Consider the following 23401-nt stretch of genomic DNA (forward strand, 5'->3'; position numbering starts at 1 on the left):
TTCGCTTCCACCCTCTCTGTTCGCCACTGACGACCAGTACTGCTGGCAATATGCTAAGTCGCCTCCCTCTCCGCTAGGGTGCGCGCCCCCCTTTCAGCACCCACCCTTGCTGAGGCCCCCAAGGCTGCAACATAACTCTCTCTCTCTCCTCAATCTCGAGGAATGGCCCCGAGTCTCCAAGAGAAACTCGAGGCGCTCGAGACGGCAATGAAGGCACTAATCAAGGAGAATAAGAAGACATCCGATTCCAACCTCAATGAGGTGGAGAACAAACTACATCGGTACATCATAGCCCTCGAAGCACGGGTCACAGGCCTTGAACAAGAGAACACAGCACTCAAGGAGGAGGTGAGTGCATTGAAAGTGGAACTGGTAGCCGTCAAGAACACCGAGAAGGAAGAAGGGGAGATCAATGAGAACTCTCTCACGGCCATCAAAGAAGAGATCTCCAAGGAGATCACAAAGGACATGGAGGGAAAACTCGAAGCCAAGCAGTCAGGATGGGTTGAGGTGGTGAAGAAGAACATCCGCAAAGATGTGAGGGAGGAGACTCAAAGGGAAGAACATCAAATCATTCACACCACCATTGAGGAGGAGAAGATGAGGCATGCCCGCCGCCTCAACATTCGAGTCACAGGTATAGCCGAGACACCCAACTCCACTCCCGAGAAAGATGGACAGCTTCTATGCATGAAGCTAGGCTACAGGGAAGAGGACCCTCTCCCCTTCACCAAAGCATGGAGAGCCGGGAAAGACTCAACACGCAAGCGAGCCCTCATCCTACAGTTTGCAGGAGAGACGGAGAGGGTCACCTTCATGAGGAAGAGGGTCATACTACGAGGCTTAGAGGGAGCTCCTATTTTCTTGGATGATGATCTCACGAGGATGCAGCTAGAGCATAGGAGAGCTTGCATGCCACGAGTCTTACACCCGAGGAGAGAAGGCAAGAAGGCCTTCTATCGAGATGGTCAGGTCATCACTGATGGCCGGCCCATGGATTAGCGGTTTGGGGCCTATGGGACACAGACCAGGCCACTGACAGAGATACACATGGCAGTATGGAACTGTAATGGTTCACTATGGGTGCAGCTTGGACAACTGGAGCATGTTATGGTGGGGAGAGACATCATACTTCTGACAGAGACACATCAGAGCCCAGAGAGAGGGCTACCTCGAGTAGAGGGATTCCAGTGGGAGTCAGCATACAGGAGGACACACACGCTAGGGTACCTCGAGAGGGTCGGGGGGAGTAGCAGTTCTATTCAGACGGGAGCTACAGGGGAGACTGAGAGTGGTAGCACAGGATCCAGAGGCCAGATACATGTGGATCAGCTTACAACTCTCACAGGACAGGGTTATATACATAGACCTATGTTACTTTCCTCCATCAGGATCCTCCTATGTCATTACAGAGGACATGCCACAGGAGGAGGAGACAGGAGCCTCGCCATACACTTGTCTGTCAGAGGAGATTATGCATTATTCTACACTAGGGGAAGTATTTCTTACGGGTGACTTCAATGCCCACACACAGAGTAGACATTGTGAGGTGCATGACTATGATGACATGGAGATCCTCCACCCTGTGGATCCAGAGGAGATAGGGGCTAGTCGGGCATCAGAGGACATTGGACCAGACAGAGGACATTATGGGGACCACTTACTAGAGTTGGGAGCTAGGCATCGTCCCTAGGAGTTACCTTCTCTGCAGCAGCCACGCGCTTCACCATGGGTTCAGCAGCCAGAGCCAGATTGACACGGGGATATGCAGCATTGGCTATGCTAGAGAGACAGTGCCACCAGGCGCATTTTCAGGAACCCCGGATGAAAGGGTGGCTATTTGACACATTAGTCACACCGGCACTGATGTATGGAGCAGCGGTATGGGCGCCAGGACTTGCTACCCATTGGTGGACACAGATAGAGAGACCACATGACCTCATGATGGCACGCATGATACGCAGCAAATCGTTAGTACCTCATGACGTTATCTGAGCAGAGTTTGCTGCGTCTCCTATGATGGTAGAGGCCATATTCCACACTATATGCTTGCTAGACAGATTCAGAGAGATGCCACAGGACAGATTGTCATACAGAGCTTTTGAGGCATCTCACAGGTCACACATTGGTTCTCACAACATGGCCTAGACATGGATCATCTACCACCATTCCAGTATGACAGGGATGCACCACATATCCGTCTCTCTCATAGTGAGAGGAACAGAGTATTGAGACAGGACCTATGGCAGCTCTGTACACGAGAGACATGGATATCACCTACACAGCCTCTTCCACCGAAGATGCTATACTACAAAGATCACTTCATGAGTATCACTGATGATGGATTTATAGAGAGGCCTAGATACATGGAGGGCTTTTTACCACACGGCTCCCGAGTAGCTATTGGTCAGCTTAGAGTCTCATCACATCGATTGGAGATCGAGACTGGCAGAGCAGCACGGATCCCCCGAGAGGAGAGGGTATGCAAATTGTGCAGAGAGGAGGTGGAGAATGAGGAGCATTATGTATGCAGATGCAGAGCATATACAGCCATCAGAGAGAGATATCCCATTTTATTCAGAGAGCCACATTCCCTACGCCAGATCTTTGAGGCAGCAGACCAACGCATACTAGGGAGATTCATTCTAGACATACAGCGTCACAGAGAGACATCATTACAGGCTCAGACAGCTCCAGAGGGGGGACGATAAGACACAGATTACTACGCCTACACCAGAGAGAGATGACAGAGATCAGAGCTCAGTTTCACAGAGAGTGCGGAGCGACTGGCTCGCTTCAGAGCAGACCCAGGCATGTTCTTCAGGGAGCTGTGGACACCCCCTTCATTGATGTATACCATTCTATACCCCCAGTATGGTACAGGATGGAGCTAGCTAGGTTGCATATCATGATTGTATACTCCATGCATATAGCTTTGCATTCTCCTAGTAGTAGAGCTCCATCACCTCCCCCACTCATTGTACTTATTGCACACCCAGATTCAGCTTTTTTAGTTCAGTACTTTTTCATTTTGTTGGGATGACAGAGGATACCCCACACAGGTACACTGATTTGTCTCATAGGCCGAGTTCGGTCTTTTGGAAGACGTTAATAAAATCTTTCTTTTCTTTCTTTTCTTTCTTTTCTCTCTCTCTCTCTCTCTCTCTCTCTCTCTCTCACACACACACACACACACAATATATATATTTAGTATTATTTATATTCTCTCTCTATTTCTTCTCTTTTCCTTCTCTCTACCTCCACTCACGTTGCTGGCACTACTGCCACCTACTGAGAACTTTTCAACTCCAAGATATTATTTTCCACATTGTACAGTGCAGTCTATTGTCTTCTTCACTCCTTTTGTGATTTTTCTACACACTGGCTTAGTGGGCATGCACCACCCCTCTATCATTAATGGTAATTTATTTACATCGCAGAGCCGGGTGTCCCACAGCATGCTTCCTCATTCCAACACTCTCATGTTCTTGAGCTCTTAAACACAGTTATTGGCAAGCTTGTGCTCATGCTTGATCCTTTTACATGTGAGCTTCCATACACAGCTCAAGGCCCAGACCTTTGCTGGTTTGAACCCAGGCTTCTCTAGCTATTCTCTCTATCAACTATCCTTGCCGTCCATATCAAGATTTGAACCTGTTGGCAGCCCGTTCTATGCGTTTGCTTGAAGCCCATGCTGCTAATGCAACAGTGAAGCTCTATGCTGTTGTATCCTTGCAATGTTTACTTGCTTAACAGCCAATAATGGCATCCACTGCTCAACAGTATTGCCAGACGTTACAAAACGATGATGACCACTTGACTACTGCCTCCACATCCCCCAACTGTTAAAAGGTTTTTCTATATACAGTTCTTCCTTACTGTAATTCCTATAGATTTTAAAAAGATTTTCATTACACTTGTTTTGCTCCTCAACAGATAGTCGTGACCAGTTTTCAAAAGTCAAATTTTTGTTTATATTTACTCACTATTCCCGTTTACTTATTCACTATTCTCTACATACACTTTATCTTATATAATTATAAACTTAATACAATTAATGTATTACTTATAGCCCAACGATCAGTTTACAGGTGCTGATTTGACAGGTTTTCAGGACTTGAAGTACTGCCTTTCAAATTTTTATAAAGCTCTATTTTTACTTTTGCCTTAGCATAATGGCCTCTGAATACTTGCACATAAAATTGTTAGATTCTTAATCTTGTCCTTATGCTTTATACAAACCACCAATAATTGTCAAGGCTCCATGCATACCCACACAAATACTCAAATTTACCTTCAACTCACGAACCATGATTTATTAGTAAGCTGTCACTTTGTAAAGTTGTGATCACAATAACAAATGGGAGAGGTGTTGACACAGTAGCATAATGAGAGAGTTACTCACCCGTTTAGCCTCCTTGTACACGAGCCGGACTTCTTGAAACCCAATAAAAGGTCGGAATATGTCTGTGCTTGTCTGGTCAAGTAGACATTTAAAAAATTTCAAAGAGCTTTCTTAGCCAAATAATGATATGTTTAGTTTTTTAAATGTTTCTCTGATGACATGTTTCTAACCCAATGATCAAAAGGCACATGGTACTTAACAAACAGGAGATTGGTGTTAACTCATTTCCACTGCTGATTGGCTGAAGCATTTAAGGGCTGAATTGGCAACCGCATGGCACATGAAGAAGCTCTTCAACAAGCTGAATGATGGCCGTGGAAGGATATCAACATGTAGTGACAAGATACATGTCAGAAAGATCCCAAACCATGTAAAGAGTTTCTTAGCACTGTTTACACCTCCCTCTTTTGAACCTGATCCCTTTCCAAAAGGGGGTTGTGTAAGCCATTATGAGGCTCAATTTACTTACCATAGAGGTCAATCAAATTAAAATCAGAACACTAACAATTAGAATGGATACGTGCTGCTTCTCTCCGTTTGCAATCAGCTGGAATCCCCTCCACGTACAACGTTGCAGAAGCATCCAGAGGAGGCAGACCAAGGCCAGGACCACCTGTTTGAACTGTAGGCCGCTCTTGTCTCATAGAAAAATCTTGTCTTCCACCAAGTGGACTTAAAACTGATCCTGAACCTACAGCCGTATCAAATCCCATCCCCCGTTTATCTTGAGCCATAATTGAGGCTGAACCACTGCCCGCGGCTGGTAAATAAGGTCTCATTTCAGGGGGAGGGGCAAGCCCTGGAATGTCAGCACTCATCGCTCCAGAAGGCCCATACACATTCTGTCATCACCAAAACAAGAGAATGTTTCAATATAAGAAAATTGACAACATATCAAAAAATGTTGATCAACAAGCACTTCAACATTTCTGCAGCACAACAGCTAACAAAGAGTGAAGAGAAAAGTGCTCATAGTTCTGGCACACCAAATTGATGCAGATAGTCATTGTCTATTGAAGTTGGGATTTGGGTGGATGATTTCTCAATGTGTATTCACATTAGAAAGAGGTGCTTGTTCTCAACTTATAATCAATGGTTCCCTGATTGGCTGGTTCCCACTAATGAGATCTGTGAGGCAAGGGTGCCCTGTTGCTCCTTTGTTGTTTGCTGTGGCCACTCATCCCCTGATTCTTGCTCTACAGAAGGCAGCTCAAGGTGAAGATATCTCTAGTTTGAAAACGGGAGAGAACGGTCAGTTAGTTATTCAATGTTTTGCAGATGGCTCACCGCTTTTCCTTAAGGCTGATGGTGACAATGTGAGAAGAGCTATGAATATTGTTCAATGTTTTGCCAATGCCTCTGGCTCTAAATGTAATATTGCTAAATCTAGGTTTATCACTTTGACAAAGGATGATTCTTTTAAGTTACACAATTGGGGCTGTCATGTTATGCACAAAGAAGAAGTCTTTAGGCACTTGAGATGTCCAGTGGGAGTTGGAACTACCACAACAGATATTTGAATGGATCTTCTCCAAAATATAGGGCAAACTAAAAAAATGGGAATATGTGCTCCTCCCTTTTCATGCCAAAATCACAGTCATTAACTCCATTCTGTTGCCTTTCCTTTACTTTTGGACACCTATTGTGAATTTCAAAAAAATGCCACACTAGCTAAAGCTTCCAAGACCTATTAAAGCTTTTCTCTAGAGTAATAAAACTACGCCACAACACTAGATTGCTTGGGACAAAGTCTCTATGCCTAAAATGAGGGGAGGCGGGGGGCGGCTAGGGATCTTAAACATGCACGAACAGGCCAAAGCTAGAATTGCTACGGAGCTGAGAGATGCTCTTGTCTTGGCTGTTGATCGGACTGTAATGCTACAAGAGATTGTTAAGGTGTCCTTAGTTAAACACATGGGCTTGTGAAAATTTATGGACTAGAAGGACAATTTTTCACATGCCCCTTTGAAGATTGAGGGCTCACCTTATGTTGCCTTTCTAATTAAGGCTTGGAAGGAAAGCATTGGACTCACTGAATGGAATGGTTGCTCGAGTCCTTGGTAACTCCTTGCTTGATTACCCTATTTGGTGGTCTCATCTATTCAAACCCCCTATAGCTGAAGTTGATAAAAAAATTGCCATAAGGTTTAACAATAAAGGTATCTCTCATCTAAAGGATTTGTGGGATCTCAGAGTGGCAGGCTGGAGGGAGCTCGAACAAATTATGACAAGATTGGAAAAGACCCTTTTTCCTTTCGCAACAGGCTATGTTCCCTACTGAGGTAAGTTGCCTCTGTCTCATCGCGAGCACCTGCAATGTTGTGATTACATTGTTTAGTAATGCATTTACTTGGTGGTTTAAGTGTCCATTGTCTTTAACAGTGAGCATTGGGTTAAAGACTGGTGTTGGAAGGGAGGGTCACCCTTGTGCAAATGCAGTGTAGAATAGGGTGAATAAAATTTGGAGACTGAATTGGGGTTGGCAGATGTGGAGGGAGAGATGGGAGGATATATGGGGCTTGCGAATCCCTCTTAAGTACATTGTGTTTTTATGGAAATGTATGCTGGGTGCTTTGCCTACTTGTGAGAAATTATGCAATAGGAATGGGCAAGAGGAAGATGTCCCAAATGCTTGACTGCTAAAGAAGACACATGGCACGTACTTTGGGGATGCCATGCTTTAAGAAGGGTATGGACCAAAGTGAACAGATATATCTCTTAGGTGCTGCAATCCAGAATATCTTGGTCTCACTAGGTTTTAGGCAAAAAAGTTGGCCCTGCTCAGGGGTCTCAACACTTTTTGGTCTAATGAGGTTTACAGTGTTCTGGAAAGTATGGTGTTCAGGGACTGATGTATTGTATGGAGGAGGAGGAAATCAGAGTCTAGATGCTAACTAGTTGCTGATGTTATGTAAAGTTGTTGTGTATACTAATGGGAAAAAGGAGATTGGTTTTTCAAGTCACCATTAGCAAGTTTGACAATGTTAAGTTTTAGGGCTAGGGTTCCCAGGTGTAGCACATAATCTAGGGTGGATGGAAGATATCCATGGTATGGGTGTGTGCAAAGCAAGAGAGAGAGAGAGAGAGAGAGAGAGAGTGTTCAAAGTGTTGCACGACTCAATGATAATTGATTGATTGATGTGTTGTTAAAGCTTCACCAAGTACAATGCTTTAATAATAGAGGCTTATTTGAATGACATCACTGTTTATGTCAAACAGGTATAATATCTAGAATCTAGATATAATGCTAACCACTTAAGAGTGGGTTCACACACACTTTCTCACCTACACACATAAGTGAGTGTTCACACACACACACACACACAAGAACAACCCCCCTTTTAGGGGCTGTTTGCACGTGCACACACACAAACAAGGATTCACATACACGAGGTGGACACACACACGAGTCTCTGAATCCCAATAAACCTCCCTTTAGAGCAAAGGTGGAGATGCTTGAGAAGATCTTCAACACGTTCTATGAAGGCCTCCGGACTGCACCGTATCTCCAACTAAGGCATGTTCTCTATGCCAACTCAACGGCAGTCTAAGCATGGCTCATAGGCTCAACCAAGCTCAAAGTCTTGCGTATGAGCATGGCTCAGAGGCTCCAAGTCTAAGCATGGTTGCCCAAAAATTTAGCGATCTAGGGGACAATGATACCCACATCCTAGAACTCTCTTGTTGGGCTTGATTTATGGGAGCTCTATCCATAGCAACAACATACATCAACCCTCAAAATAACCCCCCCCACTCTAATCAGGGTTAATGTAGGAGATGGAGCCTTTTATATATTAAGGCGATACAACCATAAAAAGGAAAAACACACGAGATTATTACATCTCGTTTTTAGGGACATCCTAGGCAGAGAACTCTAGATACTCATAATTTCCGATACCATCAAATGTTACTTAACATTTAAACATGACCATAGCCATTCATCCACATTCAATCCATTTTGAAAAATATATTTTTTGCACAATGGGCACGATACGGGGGCCGGAATGGGCTGATCCCCCCCTTGGGTATCCTTTTTTTTACCAAAGAGTATTTCTTCTGTACAAGCTTTGGGGGCTCACCCAATCATTGGGACTCTTGCCAGATTATCATAGTACACATGTAATAATTGCAATAAGGCCATCAATACAAAAGCCCAAGTAATCCATGAGAAATCCAATATACATGTATAGATACCAGAATACACGCAAATCCATGCATACTCCCAGTTAGTACATTTGCAGGAACAAAACAACAGAAGCAACAATCAAATTAGCCGGTACATCTTCACTTCTAGGTGGTACAGTAGGTACAAAAGGCTTGGTAAAGATGGTACAATAGCATAACCAACGGGTACCGGTGATATAGAAGCATAACCAGCAGGTACCATGGTTGGAATGGCATGTACAGTGGCTGGAACAGCAAGTACAGAATCTGGTACAATAGGTACATCCCTCAAAACAACAGGTACAGAATCTGGTACAGTAGGTACAGCCCTCCAATCAGCCCCTATAGCAGGTACAGCCCTCCAATCAGCCCCTATAGCAGGTACATGGGTTGGTACAACAGTTAGTGCAATGGGTACAAGGACGGTATAGCATGGTACAGGTATCAAGAGGCTAAACTAGTAGAGAAACCTTCTAGGTACAGCCCTCCAATCAGCCCCTATAGCAGTTACATGGGTTGGTACAACAGTTAGTGCAATGGGTACAAGGACGGTATAGCATGGTACAGGTATCAAGAGGCTAAACTAGTAGAGAAACCTTCTATAAAGGGGAGTGAAGAAGTGTAGGAACTCTCCACGAGTAATAGTTGATGAGAATGCGGGCAACCAACATGGTAGAGGCTAATTTGCAACAAGAGAACTTGCTCAAATGAAGAGAGAGGGCTCCAATTTATAGATTTGGGGCTCCCACAAGTAAAAAAAAGAAAGTGAAGGCTATAATGACAAGTGTGAGGCCACTTTGTCTCCCTTTGATCCACTTTCTTACCACATGTCCTAATCTAAGAGATGGGTCTCCCCAAAACTTCACCTCTAAAATATCCCGACTGGTAGACCTTCTGCCAAATGTAATTTGACATGTCCCCCCATTTTCTTAGCTTACGGACGCAATGACACAAACAGAATTTCCATGGGGGTTGTCCAAAAATAGTAACCTTAGGAGTCTATTCCTTTGTATTCCACCCTCTTAGAAATGTATGTGAGAACTATGTAGAAGCATGTTTTAATGCTACACTCTCCCAAATCCTTGAGAGCTCACCATACATGCTTTCCACTTGACACTTGAGCTCTAATGCCCATTTCTGTGTCCAAGAAACTGTCTTGGGCAGCTGGTGCTTTATACTACATAATCTCCCATTCCCAAAGCTTGTACATCCTTAATCTTTTGGGCATCCAAAGCCATCCACATTTGAAACCTAGGGGAATGTCCAAGCTCGTGACATCCTCCCCAGCTTCTTAAAAGTTGTCTGCAACTTTAAGCTTCAAGCCATATATCCAAGATATAATCATGTCCCATCAAGTGGGCAAGACAAGACAGTCTCAAAAATCCAATATAATCCAAAGAATCACCCTAATTAAATGAGCGAGACTAAATAAGTCCCCATAATAAGTCTAGATATCATGACCATGTCCCAAATAAATGGGCGAGACAAAACAACCCCATAAGTCCAGATATCATAATCATGTCCCAAATAAATGGGCGAGACAAAACAGTCCCATAAGTCCAGATATCATAATCATGTCCCAAATAAATAGGCGAGACAAAATAGTTCCATATGCTAAATAATCAAGGGCCAGATTCAGCCCATCCCAATTCTATATATATATAATGATATCTATTCAAAGACATCCAAAATTCCATATTTTCATAAGGAAATCCAAATCATACATACTTTTATTCCAAAAGTCATGCCAGACACGACCCAAGCACAAGAGCCAACTGTGTCTAAATAACCAATATCAATGAGATAAATCATATACCAATGAAATAAATCATATATGAGATAACCTGTCACATGCACTCTGCACTCAGTGCATGGTGACAAGATGGCTCATCATCAGAAGTGCAACAGTTGTACAGTTTTAGAGCCCAATAGGATGATAATTGTCGTACGCCGTGACCCCATTGTACATCCTTAGTCCAGGATAAGTCAGGCACGAGCTACGTAGGTCATTCCTCAGCCTTAGTGGGTCAGTCAGTCAGTTAAGTCCCTTAACCCACTTGGAGAGAATCATTCATGCATGTAGAGTCAGTAGAAGCCTTAGGGTTTGCATCAGAAAGCACTCTGCATCCTGCATAATATGCATTCATATGCCTGTGCATCATTTAGAACATCCCCGAAGCCTTAGGGAATTTACTGGGATTTATCTGGTATTTTTTCCATATTTAATAGTATTTATTTAGCATTATTTGCATTATTGGGCATTTATAAATATAAAACTTTATTAAATGACCAACCTCCAGTTAGTATAAATAGGCTTGCATAGAGCCTATTTTCTTATTCAGTCTTCATTGTGCTAAGAGCTCTCCTCCTCAGCCCTAGGAGCATCATTGCTTTCAGCCCTAGACTAATCCAGCCCTTGGAGCTCATAAGCTTGCTTCTCTAGCCCTTGAGAACCCCTTGCTTCAGTCAGCCCTAGGCGCCTGCTATCAGCATCCAATCAGCCTGCATTCAGCATCACTTCAGGCCTTGATTCAGCATATAGATCAGCCCCAGTTCAACGCCAGGTTTCAGCCAATGTTTTCTGCATCTGTCCAGCATCAGATCACCTGCGTTTCGGTCCAACAGCATCAGATCCTCTGCGTTTCTGTCCAGCAGCCTCAGAACACCTGCGTTTTCAGTTCAGCAGCTTCCCTACAGGTCTGCGTTTCTGTCCACAGCAGTTTCCAGCCCTGAATCAACAGCTTGCAGCAGCTTCCAGCCCTGAATCCACAGTTTGCATCAGCATCCAGCCTTCTGTGCATCATCCATGCATGCAACAGTCATCTGGTGAAGGTAACACAGCATTCATAAGTGTTTTCAGCATTCTAACATAGTGTAGAACAGTCCACCTTCTTCTTCTCTCAGCCTCAGGTGTGCAGCCCTTCCCCATGCCCTTGGGAAGAGTGCATAGGCTTGAGATCAGGTCATCGAGGTGTTTCTACAGCAGTGTACAGATCAGCCACTCTCCGATCCTCCGAGATCTTGCGTTTGGCTTATCTACAGTCCACAGTCATTCTCTCTAAAGAAATAAAGCAAATACTATCTCGTTATCGGGATAGGGGGCCCTTCAGTGGGTAATTCGGGACCCAATCTGGTGTCCAGTTCTCATATCTCTCTCTCTCATCTCTTTAAAGTTTGAAGTATTGAAATGGATTGCTAAACTCACGAAACTCAGGATACAGAAGACGGTGTGAGCATTTGTGTGACAGGATCATCCAATACAAAGACTTCCGCTGCATATCACATTGGTATCACATTCAGATTGTCCACACACACCGTATCCTAGCGTGGGGGCATCCTTGGATGGTTAGATTGCATTCCGGCACGACCACCGACTTCAGCATCATGTCTACAGGAGAGAGTACTCATCAGCCGGAAGACGTCTCCCCCGAAGGAGACCTTGTTCTTCCCCCTACAGTAGACACCATAGCTCTTCTTAGAGCTCAGAACCAGCTACTCATGGAGCGTCTCCAACTCTTGGAGGCAGCAACAGCACGTCCTTCTACACCTCCAGCAACACCCGACTACATCTCCCTCTTCTTTCAGATGGAACAACAAAGGAGAGAGGACGAGGCCCGAAGGAAAAGAGAAAAAGAAGAACGACGGGACTATGAGAAAGCCCAACGCAGGATCGACGAAGACCAGTGTCAGGCTGAACTCGCCACTCGGGAACACCAACGTGAGCTTGATCAAGAACGTATGTTACTCGAACACCAACGGGAAAAGGAGGCCATACACTTGAGGTATCAGCAGCTTTCCTCAGTTTCCCCAGTCATAGGTGCCACCAGCCAGTAGCCCGCAGCAGCATCAACCACCATCATTCGCAGTCAACCAAACTTCAGTAAGTATGATGGTAAGCAACGTTCGATTCACAGTTCGTAACTTTGAACCAAGTACATATGACCGGGCTCTGACTCTCGCTCAGAATGAAGAAATGAAGCTGAACGGAGGCAAGCCCAAGCAGTCATCTCAGTCCAGTACCAACCAACAGGGGAAGGGTAATTCGTCTTCTAAAGACACTAAGACAGACAACAGTCCTAGCTCTAGTTCAGGGAGTAAGGAATCCAAGCCTAAGAAGACCCCTGAGGAAAAGGCTAAAGCAGGCATTACTGGAGGTTATCTTCCTCCAGAGGAGCAAAGACAGTATCAGTCAGAAAACAGATGTTTTTTCTGTCATACCATTGGGCATGGTAAGAAGGATTGTCCAAAAAGACAAGCGGAGCAAGCCTCCAAAGAGCCTTCTGCCACAATTGCCGCAGTATCCCCCGCTCCTCCAGACCTGCCTGCTACCACCAATGCGGTTCAGATCTTACCTTCTATGCATTCCGTGCCATCCGTGGTACTTGATGCTAAGCAGGAGGGTGAGGCAACAACCACACAGAAAAGCCTGATCCGAGCTTATGGCTCTGCCAAGGGCCGACAGTTCATAATCCTTTTTGACATGGGCAGTTCTGAGGATGCCATCTCTCCCCAGTTGGCTACCAACATGAGCTGTACCTTAGTGCCCTATCATTTGGAGGTAGACGGGTTTACACCTGGTCTCCGCACCCACATCTCTCAGAGGGCACAACAGTTTTCTTTTCAAGTTCAAAAGGCCTCATTCCAGCGAGATTTCATTCTCTCTCCTCTTTTGGGATGTGAAATGATCTTAGGAATCCAGTGGTTTCGTCAGTATGAACCTATTCCCAATTGGGGACAGGACACCTTTATTATCTCTAAAGGTTTTCCTGAGCCTGTCATGATTCGGGGGGATAGGAGCATTCTTGGCGTTCCTATGATTTCTCATCTCTAGGCCCGACGAGCTATGTGCAAGGGAGCAGAAGGAGCATTAATTTATGCTCAGACAGCTTCTATCTGTGGCTCCTGATGATGCCAAGTGCCCAGTGGAGTGTTCAGCACACTAGACAGGGTCAGCTCTTCCAACAAGTTGGAGGAATGATTAAGTACATCCCTGGTCAACATAACCCAGTGCAGATGTTCTTAGTAGAAAGACCAGCATCCCGACCAGTCAAGAGTCTACCATTCTCAACATCTCTGGAAAAGACTTAGAAGATCAGTATGTCGATTCCGCAGAGTTTGGTACTCAACCCAGTTTGGCCCTCAATTTTGAGCCTGGCCATCATTCAGTTCACAGACAGGCATGTAAGTTTAGACGAGATGTCCACTTCAAAGAAGGGGATTGGGTCTATTTGCATATCAAGCAGAGATTGAAACAAGTGGGCAAACGTTGTCCCAAGTTTTCATTCCGTAGTTTTGGCCCTTTTCCAATAGTTAAGAAGTTAAGTGATGTCTCAATGAAGTTAAAGTTGCCTGCCACTTGGACAATGCATGATGTTTTCCATGTTTCTTGGCTAAAACCATATGTTGGTCCAGAAGTGTTTGATGTTTCAGATGAACAGCAGCCAGACGTGGTAGACGAGGCAACAGTGATTGAGCCTGAGCAGATCCTTCTTCATCGATGGAAGCATGGTTCCGATCGACGGATTCGTCAGTTCTATACGAAATTCCGAGATCGAGGCACCCACGAAGCCGTATGGCTCGACGAGGAGTTCTTCCAGGAGTACCCCCAGTTATTGGCAGACTACTTCGAAGCCATGAACCTGCTGCCAAGATAATCAGGAGGGAATGTCACATGCACTCTGCACTCAGTGCATGGTGACAAGATGGCTCATCATCAGAAGTGCAACAGTTGTACAGTTTTAGAACCCAATAGGATGATGATTGTCGTACGCCGTGACCCCATTGTACATCCTCAGTCCAGGATAAGTCAGGCACGAGCTACGTAGGTCATTCCTCAGCCTTAGTGGGTCAGTCAGTCAGTTAAGTCCCTTAACCCACTTGGAGAGAATCATTCATGCATGTAGAGTCAGTAGATTCATATGCATGTGCATCATTTAGAACATCCCCGAAGCCTTAGGGAATTTACTGGGATTTATCTGGTATTTTTCCCATATTTAATAGTATTTATTTAGCATTATTTGCATTATTGGGCATTTATAAATATAAAACTTTATTAAATGACCAACCTCCAGTTAGTATAAATAGGCTTGCATAGAGCCTATTTTCTCATTCAGTCTTCATTGTGCTAAGAGCTCTCCTCCTCAGCCCTAGGAGCATCATTGCTTTCAGCCCTAGACTAATCCAGCCCTTGGAGCTCATAAGCTTGCTTCTCTAGCCCTTGAGAACCCCTTGCTTCAGTCAGCCCTAGGCACCTGCTATCAGCATCCAATCAGCCTGCATTCAGCATCACTTCAGGCCTTGATTCAGCATATAGATCAGCCCCAGTTCAACGCCAGGTTTCAGCCAGTGTTTTCTGCATCTGTCCAGCATCAGATCACCTGCGTTTCTGTCCAGCAGCATCAGATCCTCTGCGTTTCTGTCCAGCAGACTCAGAACACCTGCGTTTTCAGTTCAGCAGCTTCCCTACAGGTCTGCGTTTCTGTCCATAGCAGTTTCCAGCCCTGAATCAACAGTTTGCAGCAGTTTCCAGCCCTGAATCCACAGTTTGCATCAGCATCCAGCCTTCTGTGCATCATCCATGCATGCAACAGTCATCTGGTGAAGGTAACACAGCATTCAAAGTGTTTTTAGCATTCTAACATAGTGTAGAACAGTCCACCTTCTTCTTCTCTCAGCCTCAGGTGTGCAGCCCTTCCCCATGCCCTTGGGAAGAGTGCATAGGCTCGAGATCAGGTCATCGAGGTGTTTCTACAGCAGTGCACAGATCAGCCACTCTCCGATCCTCCGAGATCTTGCGTTTGGCTTATCTACAGTCCACAGTCATTCTCTCTAAAGAAATAAAGCAAATACTATCTCGTTATCGGGATAGGGGGCCCTTCAGTGGGTAATTCAGGACCCAATCTGGTGTACAGTTCTCATATCTCTCTCTTTCATCTCTTTAAAGTTTGAAGTATTGAAATGGATTGCTAAACTCACGAAACTCAGGATACAGAAGACGGTGTGAGCATTTGTGTGACAGGATCATCCAATACAAAGACTTCCGCTACATATCACATAACCATTGTAATCCAAGAACTCAAGGGATAGAAACAAGTGCCACTCCAGAGTACAAATAGGCTCAAGGCACACGAACAGGTGCTAGTGGATAGCACAAGCAGGCTCAAGGCACACGAACACGTGCCAGTCCAAAGCACAAATAGGCTCAAGGCACACGAACAGGTGCCAATTCAAAGCACAAACAGGCTCAAGGCATACAAACAGGTATCAATCCACATGACCCTCGGCGTGGACCGAAGTCCCCTTTCAACAGAGTGCCATGTCCACTCTACCACATGCACCCCGTGTTGGTACTCAAACCACACACCTTGGAGGAGAGGTGTTAGCATATTCATCCACATATGCTGCCAATGTATTTGCCCATATTTGTTCCCTTTTATGGCCCTTGGTTGTGGGCTAGCCACCTGTGTTTTTCCCATATTTTTTCCCTTTTTCTTGGTATTTTTCCCAGGTTAGGTCATAATGTCCCAGTCAGCTATCTCCTTTTGCTCTAGTTGGCTAGCTCCTTTTTACCTATATATAGGTGGCCTGGCCTCTCCCCTTTTCATTCATTGATCATTGAGTTGTGTGGTTCATGTGTTGACACACTCTCTCTTGTATATGAGACTCTTTGGTCTCTTGCTTGGGATTGATTTCACTGCAGTATATTCAGCTTATTAGCTTCATATCTCTCTCTCTTGCACTCTTAGTTCAACACATTCTAGTCCTCCCCTTGCTTCCGCTCTGTGCACACTCTATCATGGTATCATCGCTCTAGGTTCCACGTTTTTTTTCTGCCCCATATTCTGCCCTTTCTCCTCTGCATTTTTCAGATTTGCAGCCCTCTGGTTCCTGCGTTTTCTGGACAGTTGCTGCTGGTCGCTCTATCTTCACCTGGGTTTCATTGCTTTCAGCCTGAAGTACCTTCACTTCAGCATTTTTTCTCATCTGAGGTGTGGAAGCTGGTTGGCCTGTATTTTCAGGTTTGCAGCCCCTTTGTCGGCCGCATTTTCTTCTCCAGTGGACACTTTCTCTTGCAGAGGGGGTCTTGTGTGGATTCTGGCTTTGGTGGCAGCTTGCTACCTATGGTGGACACTTCTTTCTTCTGAGTTGTGCATTTTCTTCTGAGATTGAGCCCGAGTTCAGTGATGGCTGCCTCGACTGTGCTTCATATGTTCTTTGAGTCTGCCAAGTTGGATGGTTCCAACTATATATTGTGGAAGGTGAAGGTGAAATTGGCCTTTCGTGGAGTGGATCTCTGGGACTGCTCGTTACAGCTGCCAATGCCACCCCTCCCAACCTTTCTACAGTTGGTGTGACTCAAGCACAAGTTGATGCTTGGATGGCAAATGATCATTGTGTTTTCTCCTTTCTCATGTTGTCAAGATTCTGTTCTCTCTCATGTGCGTACAACAAATGCGGCACATGAAGTTTGGAATGCCCTTGCAAATCTTTACGAGATTAAGTTTCCGAGGCAAATTTTGGCTTTGCAAAAGCAGCTTATGAATCTTTCGGTTTTTGCCTTTCCATCTTTATCTACTTTCATACGAAGATGATCTCCAAGATGAGCTTGTTGTATGTGACAAGAATATCTCTACACGCGATATGGCTATTCGGCTTCTCTCCAAACTTCCTAAGAGGTTTGATGCTTTCTTTCAGTATCCTGTTTCTTCTCCTCGTGCTGTTTCAGTAACTTGGGAGGAAGTTCTGTCAGAATATGCAGCGGAAATGAAGACAAGATCTGAAAACACTAGAGAAAGTGCATAGCAGAAAAATGCAGAAATGAGAGAGAGAGAGAGAGAGAAGTGTATAACTCTGCTATATACACAAGAAAATCCCGGATACAAGATGAGAAGTGTGGGGGGGCAAGGGCCCCACATAGCTAGTCGGCCAACTGAAAAACAGCTGACTGCCCCCTGAATGTACCCGACCAATTGCTATAAACCCTGTCGGCCAGCACCAATTGAGTCAACCAGCTCCTAACAGTCACGTTGGATACCACACAGAGGCAGGCGGGCAACCGACAGCCCTCCACACAACATAAAAAATGGAAAAAAATATGGAGAGTGGGGAAAAATGAGAACACCTAAATCGGGCGGGCACACCCACAACAGAGGCCCTGGTGTAAATATATAGACAGGAGATGACTACTAACACGCCCTCTCAGCCCCTGGATGTGGAACCAACCCTAGTGAGCTGGAGTGCTGCCGGAGCATAGCCTGAGGTAGAGACTTCGTGAAGAGGTCTGCTGCATTGTCCTCCGTCGAACAATAAAGAAGCAAGATGTCACCAGAAAGATCTTCTCATGAACAAAGTGATATTGTATCTCTATGTGCTTGGTCCGAGCATGGAAGACTGGGTTCCGAGCAATAGCTTTACAGCTCTGGTTATCGCACTGGATGATTGTGGGCTCCTTCTGTGGAAACCCAATCTCGCCAAGCAACCTCCGCAGCCACACAACCTCGCAAGCAGCACCGCAAGCAACCCGGTACTCTGCCTCTATTGATGACAAGGCAATAGTTGGCTACCTCTTACTGCTCCATGAAACCGCTCTTGTGCCGAGGGAAAAACTGTAGCTTGATGTGGATCTCCTCCCCAATCTGAGTCACTCCATCCTTGGAGTTGAACTCCATCCATCAATCCCCCTCTTGTGTAAAACAGTCCAAGATCCGCAATCCTGTGTCCCAATGAGACTTCAACGACGTCTGCATGAATGAGCTCAACAACCCCATAGAAAAGCTCAAGTCCAATCTAGTGTTTAGCAACCAGATCAATGAACCAACTAGCTTCCGGTACAGAGAGACATCAACTGGCTCACAAGGATCATTCACTGTTATGGTGGGATGCCAAGTCCTGGAAACTTGCTGAAGACCACTTAAGGCCTTCGAAAATCTATAAACCACCTCCTCTGAATCCGGAACCACTAAGCCTGGAGAATGTGCAACATCCACCGCCTCCTGCAAGTAATCAACTGCCACCTGTTTGGCCTTCCGATAGGTCCCCGTGGAAAGAGCTTCCTCAACTACAAGAGTTTCTTTGTCCTGAAAGCTACGAGACATCGGAGCATAGGTTACCTGTAAAGTTTCCTCTGATTGACGAACACAAGAACTACCAACATCTGTACTGGAAAGTTTCTGCCAACTGCTGCCATCATCTGGCAAGCCATCCACCATCTGGTCCGGGAAAGCCTGCATCTGCAATGTATCCATACTTATGTGGCCATTACGAGACTTCCACTCTTCACAAAACTGAGGACCTAGGAGAGAGTGCTGAAAGTTTGTAAACTCCATTCTCCACTCCGCCTTCCCAAACTACCTGGCCTGTTGCTTGGTTAGGGTGCTTCCAAGCCATGTATTTGTCTCTTTTACTATAGATTTCAAGGAGAAAAGAGAGTGCACTTAGAGAAGAGTGAGACAATAAGGCTAGAAACATTAGGAAAGTGATCGAGTAAAAATATTAGCTCCAAAAATCCTTAAAAAAATAAGAAGACAAGAATAGTTCTATTAAGAGATAAGTATCTCCAAAAATAGAAATTCGAATTTAGGTGATAGGAGTTTGTACTTAGAGTACTTTTACATATTTAGAGTCTATGCACACTAAAACTGTGGAAAAGCAACGTGTTTCTAAAGATGGCGCGTTTGCGGCTATATACAAACGTTTTTGTCTATTCTACCCACGTTGGCTTATAGACCAGATACGTTCCAGTTCTTTTGAGTGGTTACATGACCACATTCTAAGTTTTTATCAGAGAGTTATAACCGAAACAATTCGCTCTCTGTTAAAGAAAGAATAGTATGCCGTAGCCCTGCAAGAGACGGCTACTTTGCCATAGACCTTTGAAAGAGAGAAAAGTTAGAGTACGAGTAAGAGGAGATAAAGCTTGGCCTGTTGCTTTGTAAGGTCCCTCCCAAGCCATATATGTGTCTCTTTTAATATAGATTTCGAGGAGAAAAGAGAGTGCACTTAGAGAAGAGTAAGACAATAAGGCTAGAAACATTAGGAAAGTGAAAGAGAAAAAATATTAGCTCCAAAAATCCTAAAAGAAATAAGAAGACAAGAATAGTTCTATTAAGAGATAAGTATCTCCAAAAATAGAAATTCGAATTTAGGTGATAGGAGATCGTATTTAGAGTACTTTTACATATTTAGGGTTCACGCACACTAAAAATGTGGAAAAGCAACGTGTTTCTAAAGATGGCGCGTTTGTGGCTATATACAGACGTTTTTGTCTATTCTACCCGCGTTGGCTTATAGACTAGATACGTTCCGGTTCTTTTGAGTGGTTACATGACCACATTCTGAGTTTTTATTAGAGTTATGGCCGAAACAATTCGCTGGTTCTGTCAAGGTCTTTACACAAGAAAACTGTAAGAATACAACTAGTAGCCACAAGGTGATTCTAGACCTTGAGATGCATATATCCCTTCATTCTTATCTAATCTCTTGGAAAAGAAAGCTAGCTTGCTATGCCCTTTATGAGGAAGAGAATACTACTCCATAGCTTTTCTTTTAAAGAAAGAATAGTATGCCGTTACCCGTAGCCCTGCAAGAAAAGGCTACTTTGCCATAGACCTTCAAAAGAGAGAAGAGTCAAAGTACGAGTAAGAGGAGATAAAGCTTGGGGATGATCGGATGATTTCAATCGTAAGCAAAGGTATTAGAAGACTCTCTATTCTCATATATCAAGTTCTGAATCTCTTATTAACGAGCAAAGACAACGATAAATAATAAATTTCTATAAGGTATATATATATATATATATTGTTTTTCAATTATATATCATTCTTAGGGGTTGAGGTATAGCTCCGGCTTCCCTATTAATTGTTAATAGTGATCTATTTGATTGATTTACTAGTTAAAGTTTTTATTCTTTTAAACAGCAGCATATGTCTTAATGAAGAATGTCTTATCGCAATCTCAAGTTAAAATGTTAAATCTTTGTGAAAGGGTTGTTTTCTTAAGAAGGTAACGTGGATTCTAGTCCTATGGTTTAGTTGAGTAAATGGATTGTTATCTTGGTTAAATTAAGGTACAGGTACAACTTCTCTCTGCCTTGACGTTGCTCCGTTCTTGTGCTTGTGTAGCCGGATGGCGGAGACGTTAGTAAGGCCTGGAGTCGGCCCATGGTATCCCTTATACCATTGAGAGAATGAGGCTCGCCGATTGAGGTGAGTGATTGTGATGTTGTCTAGTTCTGAGGGCCCAAGGCTAATGTGGTGAATAAGCCCACCCTAGTGCATAGACATCTCTCTAAGGGACGGGAGGATCGAGCGACGGAGTCTGAGGGGACGACAGGCCGGCTTAGTCCTCGTCAGCGGCCGACGACGAGGTGTATGGTCCCGTAGAGTTTTGCCCAGCATGTAGAGGCTAGAGACCGAATTCTAGATCATCGGCAGTATAAAGCAAAAGAATAAGAGAGCCGGTTTGGCTTGCATGGAATTGATTCTTGTATAAACTTTTTTTTTTATAAATCTTGTCTTTGACATTATTGTACTATGGAAAGAGGCCGTTTTAACAAACCTTGTGAAAGGGCCTTAAATAAGGAACATGTTTATTTATGTCAAACAGTGTAGTAGGATTAATTAGAAAAGAAATTGATGCGTGAGTAGGGTGGAAAGTGGGAGGATGGAATGCCCCGACGGCACCATCCTACGGACGGGTGGACCCAATTAATCAGGTAGCTTTCCAACAGATTAAGAGAAAGCCCTACGCTAGATAAATAGGTTCTCGAGCAACTCTATTCTAGGAGACTAGGCCAGCGGCTGTGCCTTGCATGGATGAGGAAAAAAGCGTTGTCTCTAGGAATCAAGATTAGTAGTTGCCCAAATTATGATTAATTACCCTATAGGTAATTTGACTTTTAGAAGACCACGCTCCCCCTGCGGAATAGGACTAGGTCTTACCTACAAATCGTATCCTTGAATCTTTACATGGTCAAGGTGTCAACGAGTAGGAAATTTTCTCCAAGCTAAGACTTAGTAGACTATCTTAAGTGTTTCCCCTATTTTGGAAGGGGGAAACCTTGCATGTTTTGTCCCGGAGAGCAACAAAATGCTCATCAAACTCCACCCGTATGCCAACCTTGCAAACTTGATGCACTGGCAACAGATGAAAACCAAGTGATGGAACATACAACACTTGGGAGGAATGCTTCCCCCCTCTGGCATCGCGAACTATCTCCAACCTGCCCTCACTATGAACTGGGATAGTGGATGTATCCCCCATAAGGATGTGACCAGAATACCCACAAAGATCCTGAAAAGCCGTGTGGGAAGGAGTCATGTGCCTGGAAGCACCACTGTCTAGAATCCACTCCCGAGTATCCATAGTGGAGAGTCCTCCAACCTCCTCCCTGCACGAAGAAGATGAAACACTGGTGTCCATAATCTCCAAGTGCACAAAAGCTGGAGCCTTTACGGTTGCTGCTGAGGAGTCTGCGGAGCTCAAGCAGGAAAAGGCCTAGGCAACACTGGTCCTGGAAGTCAATGATCCTGGAGAGTGGATCGAATCTCTCATGAAATAGACAGTGAAACCTCCCGCGGATCTCATAGTATACTGGGCAGCGGTATATGTAATGCTCCTCCATCTCAACCTCTGTGTGGCATAGTCGGCATATCCTCTCATCTCTGGGTGTCTGTACAAGCTTCTCGGCTCTGAAGATGCGCTCAACTCTACCTGTCTCCACTCTGAGGCGGTGGAAAGAAACCCGTATCTGGCCAATCGCAATCCGCATGTCATGGGACATGTGAACACTTAAGTAGCCCGGCTGCTGGATGAATCCATCCTCAGTGAGTGTGAGGAAGTGGTCTCTGTAAAAGTGCATCTTCGTGGGGAGCTCCGGGGGTGTGATCCATGAGCAATGTGTGTAGAGGCTAAGAAGATCTGACCGGATAACCCGGTTGGTATCCTCGTGAGACAACCGGAAAAAAGGGGAGTCCAAACTGTACTGAAGGGGGGATAGGCGATCCATGCAAAGCCCGTATACTGAGAACCAAGTGGAAACCAGTGCATACCATACTCCAGAGTGCCCCTCAAGTGCTAGCTGTCTGGAGGACTCCACGGCAAGCCTCGGGTACCTGTGGGGATCCATGTGACTGATGCGATGAAGGTACGTGACTGTCTGGAAGAGTCCCTCCACTACCATCGGGGCTGCAGCAAACTCTGCCTGGATGCCCTTTGTGAAGAAGGTGGAGGTGGTGGGGCAGGGGTCTGGTGGTGGGGGTAGGGGTAGGGGTGGCTGAGGGGGGTTATGATAGAGGGAGCGTGCATAAGAGTGCCATGTGTCTGGGCAGGTGATAGGTGTGGGAGGGCGATGTTCTCGGAGTTTCCTCCATGCCTCTTTGCAGTTCGGCCCTAAGAAAAGTCGTTATAACTCATCCTCTTTCCGAGCATAGAACTCCCATTTCTTGCATCGGGTGAGCCGTTGAGAAATCCGTTGCGCTTGGCGCTTCGTGATTTGCCCAATCCGTACCTCATGCTTAAGATGGGAGCATGTGGCCCGACATTCGTCATCATACCAACAGTTCTGGGGCATGGAACCGCAAGGTGGCTTGACGGTAGACCACCACGTGCATATGAAAGAAGCTGTGGGCGGATGTGTGGAGTATGGTGGTGAGTTGTGTTGTGAGGGTGGATAGGGGGACAATAGGTTCCACATCCTAGAGTTGGCGGTAGATGTGGTTGGAGTAAACAAGGTCAAGTTCGTGATCAAAGAGGACCTGAGTGTAATGTGAGATGGGGGGAGGTGGTGCAGGGAGGACGGGTGGTGTGCAGGTAAGAGTGAAAGAGAGGTAGGCA

At 45.0% G+C, this 23401-nt stretch overlaps 1 protein-coding gene across 1 annotated transcript in view; it reads right to left on the reverse strand.

The window, feature by feature from the left end:
* The window catches only part of LOC147609028 (RNA-binding protein 1-like), a 54250-nt gene that overhangs the window by 16655 nt on the left and 14194 nt on the right, over positions 1-23401 (reverse strand). The window contains exons 3-4 of the mRNA XM_086788760.1: positions 4926-5247; positions 4406-4467 (exon numbers count right to left, since the gene is read on the reverse strand). Of these exons, the coding sequence (XP_086644886.1) occupies positions 4406-4467; positions 4926-5247 (384 nt within the window). The remainder of the gene's footprint in view (positions 1-4405; positions 4468-4925; positions 5248-23401) is intronic.

This window comes from Cibotium barometz, chromosome 52 (assembly GCF_041138505.1).
Source record: "Cibotium barometz isolate CiBa-2024 chromosome 52, ASM4113850v1, whole genome shotgun sequence".
Taxonomy (NCBI): Eukaryota; Viridiplantae; Streptophyta; class Polypodiopsida; order Cyatheales; family Cibotiaceae; genus Cibotium; species Cibotium barometz.